Source organism: Salmo trutta, chromosome 25 (assembly GCF_901001165.1).
Source record: "Salmo trutta chromosome 25, fSalTru1.1, whole genome shotgun sequence".
Lineage (NCBI taxonomy): Eukaryota > Metazoa > Chordata > Actinopteri > Salmoniformes > Salmonidae > Salmo > Salmo trutta.
The window spans coordinates 20,387,584-20,396,416 of record NC_042981.1 but is presented as its reverse complement, the minus strand read 5'-3'; the positions used below and the strand labels follow the sequence as shown (position 1 = coordinate 20,396,416).

Below are 8,833 nucleotides of genomic sequence, written 5' to 3'. Positions count from 1 at the left end.
GCTGGGTCTGATAAAATGTTTTGGTGCCATTACTTACTGAGTGAGTAATCGCTAAACGGGTTGACCTGCTGGTATATTTTCAAAGTGCTGCAGGTGAAATTGTGTTTTTGTTCCTCTTGAATTTTTTTGTTGTTGATGGAACCTATCCTCTATCTCTAAACCCACAGAGATTTCTTCCTCAAGCAGAAAATAGCCAAAAAAGTGCACCATTGACATTTTATGATTGAAGCAGAAATCCCTGAAGAGAAATCACAGAGGAGATGGACAGGTTTGTGTCAAATTCCCTGAGAGGTAAGAATGACAACACCAGTACTAGTAATACTAATAATGATTGCACGGAAGATCCACACAGCTGTTTTCAAATTATTTATTGTGCTGCAAAGAAACAAAAAATAATAATACAAGAACTTGCAAAAAATTATCTGCTGTGCTACGGGAAATTCAGTCAAATATTAATCTATCCTCTTAATAAATCTTGTATTTGCAATATCATCATTATCAATATCAACATATTTTTTTTTTTTTTACATAAGCATGAAACACCAGTAATATACAGACTCTAAAGGGGATTGGTAGTTGTGTAAATAAAAGGATTAACAGGAAAGAATGGGGACAGAGAGATATTTCCCTCTCAACGGGCTATCTTTATTGGAACAGAGGAAAATGCTCATCAGGGTGTCAGGCTTTTGTGCTCCTTGGACAAGGCAAATGTAGCCTGATCAGATGAGTTTGTGTTGTCTAGCTATCCAACTCCTATGTTTGTCACATTGTGTTACAGTAAACTGCGTGACAATGACCATAGGAGTTGGCAAGACAGCAGAAACAGATCTGGGATTAGGCTAAATCAGGTCTATGTGACCAAAAACCCTGAAAAGATGTGAAAGCTTGTGATCCTCCAACTTCTCCACCTACCTAAAGTACAACCTTATTTACATGCTCTTTGAGAGACTGACACAACACTAAAATAGTTTCACAATTTCAGCTGCATCATCGTTTAAGGCCTATTATGTTCATGTTCAATTATCTTGCTCATTAATAAATTATTTAGGTCATTTAACACAATAAATTAAATCAAATTTTTTCCCTCTCTCTTTCTTTTCCAACAATGTTTTATTTTTTTTATTTTGGCAAGTGATACTCAAGTATTTACAACAATACTTGGAGGATGCACTGAAAGATACAAAGATTTCACCCTGTAAGACCCATTGTGAATAAGATGCATTCCTGTATGACGTTACTCAGCCATACTGTAGGGGATGTAGCACCACATCCTGCAACATACAGCCAAGTCACATAAGAACTCAGCCAGTCAATGTGATGCGAGTGTAATAGAACTTATGGTCCTTAATCAAATCAATTATTATGATCCATCACTTCACTGATTGGAAATTATGTGGATTGTGTATTTAAGTGAGGTTTGACTGTGGTTTGTGTCCAGATGATAGACAGACCTGTATATAATGGCTGGAGAATCAAACCAATCAAATTTTCTTTGAAAAAGCATTTACATACAGTACATGTCGGTTATACAGTAGATTTGAGTATGTTTTTCCTATGTCTGGAGAATACATATAGGTTAGGAGAAAACAGAGCAAGCTTCAGCTGCAATTAATGCTTTGAAAGGTTAATATTTACCCCTCTTGTTCTTGCCAGAAATCCTCACCTATAAACAGAAATGCAGTGCCTGCATACAATGACCGTGAGAGTTCTAAGTTAATTTAGGTTTTGTAGATCAAATATTCAGAAACAACTGGAACCTAACTGTAACACTGGGTCTGACAGGGCTCAGAAAAAAACTAAGGGCAACTCTTTCAATGAAAAGTATGTTTAAAAAAACGAACCAAAAAAGGTTATTTTCTATATAAAAGTGCCAAGATGTATGATTCTACTTAAATATTTGTCAGACAGATTAAGATACACCGAAGACAAACTATAAAAGTCAACTACTACCCCTACCTTCCTCCATCCCTCCATCCCACCCTCTCTCCCAGAGCTTATGTCCACCCACTTTTCAATAGTTTGACTTCAGAAGCGACAAATGAAAGAGAAGAATAAAAGATTGAGAGAGCCTGGTACTGCTCAGCTCAGAACTCACTTGTCTATATATGGTTGGCATTTTGGACTTTGCTTCATTCAGGGAAACAGATTGACTCAAATAGATAGGAAACTCACAGACCAATCAAACAAAGCCCTGATAGACAATTCTTTTTTTTCTTTTTTTTTTTTTAAATGAAAATGACATCAAATAAATGAGGGAAAAACAGATTGAATAAGATAAGATGTTTGTTTTTTCTGTCCTGTCCTGTCTCTATCACTCCTCTTTTCAAACAAACAATGCAAATGTTTGTTCTCATCATGTTTTCTATTATTAGATCAAATCTATTTCTCAATCATAAATACATTCAATAGGAAATTAATTGAGAAATGTACATGTGAAGAAAAAAATCAAGTGTGCATGCATGTGGGTTGACACATGTACATATATGCATAAACAACATACACATAGACACATACATACTGTATATAGTCACACAATATTTCATGTATTTTTCATCTTCAGCAGTAATATGTACATACGTGTTCCTACTGTATAATGTTTTGCAATTAATAAATGAAGACAAAGGTGCTTGGGTAATATCGAGAAGAGGAGACTGTTAGTCTTACAGCCAGTAAAACAAAACAAAAGGAGAAAAATATCAGAGCTACTTTAATATAGCTCGTCTTCAGAGAACTCCGAGAGAAAACACATTTGAACATGTTCTTTGATTCTATGTTTTCTTGTATCCTCAGTGTTTCCTAAAGGAGTGAAATAGTCTCCCTATGTGTGTGTAACTCCGTGTAAAACACGACTTACAGAAACAAAGCAGAAAAGCTTGTAAAGCATATGCTCAAATCCTTAATCCTCAAGAACTACACTACCCACTGGGCACACACTGGTTGAATCAACGTTGCTGCCACGTCATTTCAATGACATTACGTTGAACCAGCGTGGAATAGACATTGAATTGACATCTGTGCCAAGTGGGTAGCTTCATCCTGCCTTTGTCAACCCGAACACATTTATTCTTTATCCAAATAAAATACACCATTGTTTGGAGTGTGTGAAAGTCAGCATCAGCCTGCCCTTTGTTGTTAATTACATTTAGCCAAAAGATTATGGAGATTTGAAAGTGACCAGGAAAATAACACTTATACATGTTGAGCAGAATATCAAAGGAAAATAAATGGAGTGAATGAAGCTTCTTCTTCCTTTCCACCTTCTATCCAACAGGTGACGTTCCACGGGGGAAAACAAGACAACAAACCAATGTCAACGTTTTCAAAGAAGGGGAGGAAAAGAGGAAGGAAAGAAGAGAACAATAGTCCAGCTTGAACAGACCTGAGAGAGGTGCTCAGCTGAGTTCTGTCTGTGACGGGGTCTACGGTATCTGACCTCTTTCTTTCTCTCATTCTCTCTCTTTCGGCTCAGCGCCACATAGAGTCTGGCAGTCGTCAGTCCGTCCTGCCAGGGCTCAGATCAGACTGGCCACAGTGTTCCTCTAGCATCTCTCTTACAGGGTGTGTTTTGATTCGACATACAGTCAGCAGAGCTTTGGTTCTAAAAGTTCAGTGTTCAACAGAAAACACTAGCTTGAATTATTCTGTTTATCTCTTCAAAGGCCTTTTTCAAGGAAGCAGGAATGCAGGAAAATACCATACTTTGAAAAATACCCACTTTTTCCTAATCGCAAAGATGTATATCTAACTTTAAACACACACACACACACATTCACAAAGACCCACATACAGAAGCACGCCTCCGTCACACACACCAAACACACCTGTAACACTCACTTGCAAAAGAAAGTTGAATAATAATCTAGGAAAAGTCTAGATTCTGGTTCTCCCATTGTGTTAGCTGTAGTTTAAAATCACCATCATTATATTTTGTTTGATTAGTTATTCATCTTGAGGAGTTTATTATTGTCATTTATCGGTCTTTGCTAGTGAACTTTGCTAGTTTGATAGTTATTTTGTCATTGATAGGTTTGGTGTCATTTTTCCATCCGCCTGTGTTAAGTAATAGTTGTTGTGATGGTACTGTAGGTAATGTGCTCTCTCTCTCTCATTTTGGCTGCTTGCTGAGTACTGGACACGACGCGAGGCCAGGCCAGTCTCACTGAGTCTGGTAGAAATTGTCAGCCTGCAGGTTGTTGAGGTTGTTTTGTTTCTGCATGCTGTAGTAACCGCTGTACCTGGAGTCAGGGTCAGCGATCCGGAGCATGCGCTGCGAACTGTCCACCTGCACCTTGGTGCCTTTCTGGCAGTCCACATATACCAGCTGGTTGTTGAGGCAGGTGGGCTGCAGAGGACACACACACACATATAGTTAGTTACCTCCACAGATCACGCTCTAGTTAGGCTCAGAGCTTTAGATTTTATTTATATATTCATACGATATTATATTTCTCAATAAGGTTCTGCTCAGGCTGTATACATACAGTAAAGGCAGCATTTACTGCTCATCATTACTATAAAGCTAGGCAATGTAATCATTCTATGTAATAGCACAACTTTTTTTTACATTAAATGATTTCAAGATTCAAATGTATAGACATGGATCAAGTATGCGTCTCCATAAGCTGCTGATGTGATATTCTCTGGCGTTTTAGACCATCAACTATATTACAAAAACAACAAAGCAGTACAGAAACCAATAAGGCATACTGTAAATGTGGGTAATGGCACCCCCTACCTTAGTTGGGGTGCGATAGCAGAGCACGGGGATCCACTGCTTCTTCTGGTTGATGAAGAGCAGAGCTGTGATGGTGAACAGCATCATGATGATGGGCAGTGCCACCCATGCCACAGAGTGCAGCGTGGTGTCTTCTCTGGGCACTGGGGTCTTCCCATCCAGAAAGGGCATTTGGAGACTACCAAAGTTCCCTGTGACAGAGGCAGCACACAAACATTATGACACACATAAAAAGTCTGTATCACGAGATGTTTATATATTACTCATTAACTGGCGATTGGTTCCATGTAGGATTTGCCTTTACATGTAGCAGTTAAAAGGAAACAGCAGACTCTACTCCAAGTGGGGAGATGAAGAGTTACATACGTGCCTTCGGAAAGTATCCAGACCCCTTGACTTTTTCCACATTGTGCTACGCTGTAAGTTACAGCCTTATTCTAAAAAATCCTCTGCAATCTACACACAATACCCCATAATGATAAAGTGAAAACATTTGTAGAAATGTTTGCAAATGTATTAAAAGTAAAATCAGAAATACCTTATTTACAAAAGTATTCAGGTACTTTGCTATGAGACTCGAAATTGAGCTCAGCTGCATCCCGTTTCCAAATCAAATCAAACTTTTTGTCACATGCGCCGAATACAACAAGCGCAGACTTTACCATGAAATGCTTACTTACAAGCCCTTAACCAACAGTGCAGTTCAAGAAGAGTTAAGAAAATATTTACCAAGTAGACTAAAATAAAAAGTAATAATAAAAAAGTAACACAAGAATAACAATAATGAGGTTATATACAGGGGGCACCGGTACTGAGTCAGTGTGCGGAGGTACAGGTTAGTTGAGGTAATTTGTACATGTAGGTGGGGGTGAAGTGACTATGCATAGATAATAAACAGCGAGTAGCAGCAGTGTACAAAAGGGAGGGGGGTGTCCGGTGGCAATTTTATTAATTATTCAGCAGTCTTATGGCTTGGGGGCAGAAGCTATTGAGGAGCCTCTTGGTCCTAAAGGCAAGCGTTCTGGTACCGCTTGCCGTGAGGTAGCAGAGAAAACAGTCTATAACTTGGGTGACTGGAGTCTGACAATTTTATGGGCTTTCCTCTGACACTGCCTATTATATAGGTTCTGGATGGCAGGAAGCTTGGCCCCAGTGATGTACTGGGCCGTTCGCACTACCCTCTGTAGCGCCTTACGGTCAGATGCTGAGCAGTTGCCATACCAGGAGGTGATGCAACCAGTCAGGATGCTCTCGATGGTGCAGGTGTAAAACTTTTTGAGGATCTGGGGACCCATGCCAAATCTTTTCAGTCTCCTGAGGGGGGAAAGGTTTTGTCGTGCCCTCTTCATGACTGTCTTGGTATGTTTGGACCATGCTAGTTCGTTGGTGATGTGGACACCAAGGAACTTGAAACTCTCGACCCACTCCACTACAGCCCGTTGATGTTAATGGGGGCCTGTTCAGCCGCCTTTTCCTGTAGTCCACGATCAGCTCCTTTGTCTTTCTCACATTGAGGGAGAGGTTGTTGTCCTGTTGTTGTCCAGTTCTCTGACCTCCTCCCCATAGGCCGTCTCATCGTTGTTGGTGATCAGGCCTAACACTGTTGTGTTGTCAGCAAACGTAATGATGGTGCTGGAGTCGTGTTTGGCCATGCAGTCGTGGGTGAACAGGGTGTACAGGAGGGGACTAAGCACACACCCCTGAGGGGCTCCAGTGTTAAGGATCAGCGTGGCAGACGTGTTGTTGCCTACTCTTACCACCTGGGGGCGGCCTGTCAGGAAGTCCAGGATCCAGTTGCAGAGGGAGGTGTTAAGTCCCAGAGTCCTTAACTTAGTGATGAGCTTCGTGGGCACTATGGTGTTGAACGGTGAGCTGTAGTCAATGAACAGCATTCTCACATAGGTGTTCCTTTTGTCCAGGTGAGAAAGGGCAGTGTGGAGTGCGATTGAGATTGCATCATCTGTGGATCTGTTGGGGCGGTATGCGGATTGGAGTGGGTCTAGGGTGTCCGGGAGGATGTTGAAAAAACAAGTTACACAAAACGCAAAAAAACTAATAAAACAGCACAATTGGTTGGGAGAATGTAAAACAACATTGATCATCCTTGAGATGTTTCTCCAACTTGATTTGAGTCCACATGTGGTAAATTAAACTGACTGAACATGATTTGGAAAGGCACACACCTGTCTATATAAGTTCCCATAGTTGACAGTGCATGTCAGAAAAATAACCAAGCCATGAGCTCGAAGGAATTGTCTGTAACGCTCCGAGACAGGATTGTGTTGAGGCACAGATCTGCGGAAGAGTACCAAAACATTTCTGCAGAATTGAAGGTCCCCAAGAACACAGTGGCTTCCATCATTCTTTAATGGAAGAAGTTTGGAAATACCAAGACACTTCCTAGAGCTGGCCACCCGGTCAAACTGAGCAATCAGGGGAGAAGGGCCTTAGTCAGGGAGTTGACCAAGAACCCGATTGTCACTCTGACAAAGCTCTAAAGTTCCTCTGTGGAGATGGGAGAACTTTACAGAAGGACAACCATCCCTGCAGCACTCCACCAATGAGGCCTTTACGGTAGAGTGGCCAGACGGATGCCACTCTTCAGTAAAATGCACGACTGCCCACTTGGAGTTTGCCTAAAGGCATCTAAAGACTCTCAGGTCTGATGAAACCAAGACTGAACTCTTTGGCCTGAGTGCCAAGCATCACGTCTGGAAACATGACACCATCCCAGGAAACATGACACCATCCCTACGATGAAGCACGGTGGTGGCAGCACCATGCTGTGGGGATATTTTTCAGCGGCAGGGACTGGGAGACTAGTCAGGATCGAGGGAAAGATGAACATAGAAAAGTATTGAGAGATCCTTGATGAAAACCTCCTCCAGAGCGCTCAAGACCTCAGACTGGGGCAAAGGTTCACCTACCAACAGGACAACGACCCAAAGCAGATAGCCACTCCTGCATTGTCTTGGCCCAGCCAGAGGTCTTGAGCACTCTGGAGGAGGTTGTTGACCCTTGCCAGTCCTGACCCTGAGCCTGCCTGCCATCCTGTACCTTTGCCCCTGTCTGGATTTCCGACCTCTGCCTGACCTGACCCTGAGCCTGCCTGCCGTCCTGTACCTTGGCCTCTGTTGCTGTAATACACATTGTTACTTCGACACAGTCTGCATCTGGGTCTTACCTTATCCTGATACTTGTCATAATATGGATTCGGTCTTTTACCAAATAGGGCAACCTTCTGTATATCACAGTTACCTTGTCACAACACAACTGATTGGCTCAAACGCATTAAGACGGAAAGAAATTCCACAAATTAACTTAACAAGGCACACCTGCTAATTGAAATGCATTCCAGGTGACTACCTCATAAAGCTGGTTGAGAGAATGCCAAGAGTGTGCAAAGCTGTTATCACGGCAAAGGTTGGATACTTTGAAAAATCTCAAATATATTTTGATTTGTTTAACACTTTTTTGGTTACTACGTTATTTCCTAATTTTGATGTCTTCACTTTATTTTTCAATTTTCTACATTGTAAAATAGTAAAACCTTGGAATGAAACCAGTTTTTGCTTTGTCATTATGGGGTATTGTGTGTAGATTGATGAGAAAAAAATACTATTTAATCCATTTTAGACTAAAGCTGTAAAGTAACAAAATGTGAAAAAAGTCAAGGGGTCTGAATACTTTACGAAGGCACTGTATGGATGACGGCAGAAACATTTAGCAGCTACAGCAGCACTGAGGAGACACACAGTGTGTTTGTGTGTGTGTGAGCGCATGCTGTGTGGGCACTTGTCTCTTTTTCAGACAAGGAAGTGTTTGATTTGAACTCTGACCTTTGAACTGGGGCATGATGTCGTTCTCACTGCGGGTGGGCCATGCAGGCTGGTGCTGCTTCCTACCTCTGTGCTGGTCTGTCTTCTCAATGGGCATGTTGGTGGGGGCTGGTGCGTACATCTCTGTAACATAATATGGAAACACATGGTTAGAGAGAGAGAGAGAGAGAGAGAGAGAGAGAGAGAGAGAGGAATTAGGAGTTATATTGAAATATGTGGTGTGTAGGGATTAACATGGGTAACCGGGAAGACTCTTTAC

At 41.4% G+C, this 8,833-nt stretch overlaps 1 protein-coding gene across 2 annotated transcripts in view; it reads right to left on the bottom strand.

Annotated features, from left to right (window-relative positions):
- Window positions 1–353: 353 nt before the first annotated feature.
- The window catches only part of LOC115162139 (cysteine-rich motor neuron 1 protein-like), a 194,491-nt gene continuing 186,011 nt past the window's right edge, over window positions 354–8,833 (bottom strand). For both annotated transcript variants that reach the window (XM_029713154.1, XM_029713155.1), the window contains exons 15-17: window positions 8,575–8,697; window positions 4,736–4,926; window positions 354–4,342 (exon numbers count right to left, since the gene is read on the bottom strand). In XM_029713154.1, the coding sequence (XP_029569014.1) occupies window positions 4,157–4,342; window positions 4,736–4,926; window positions 8,575–8,697 (500 nt within the window). In that variant the 3' untranslated portion in view covers window positions 354–4,156. The remainder of the gene's footprint in view (window positions 4,343–4,735; window positions 4,927–8,574; window positions 8,698–8,833) is intronic.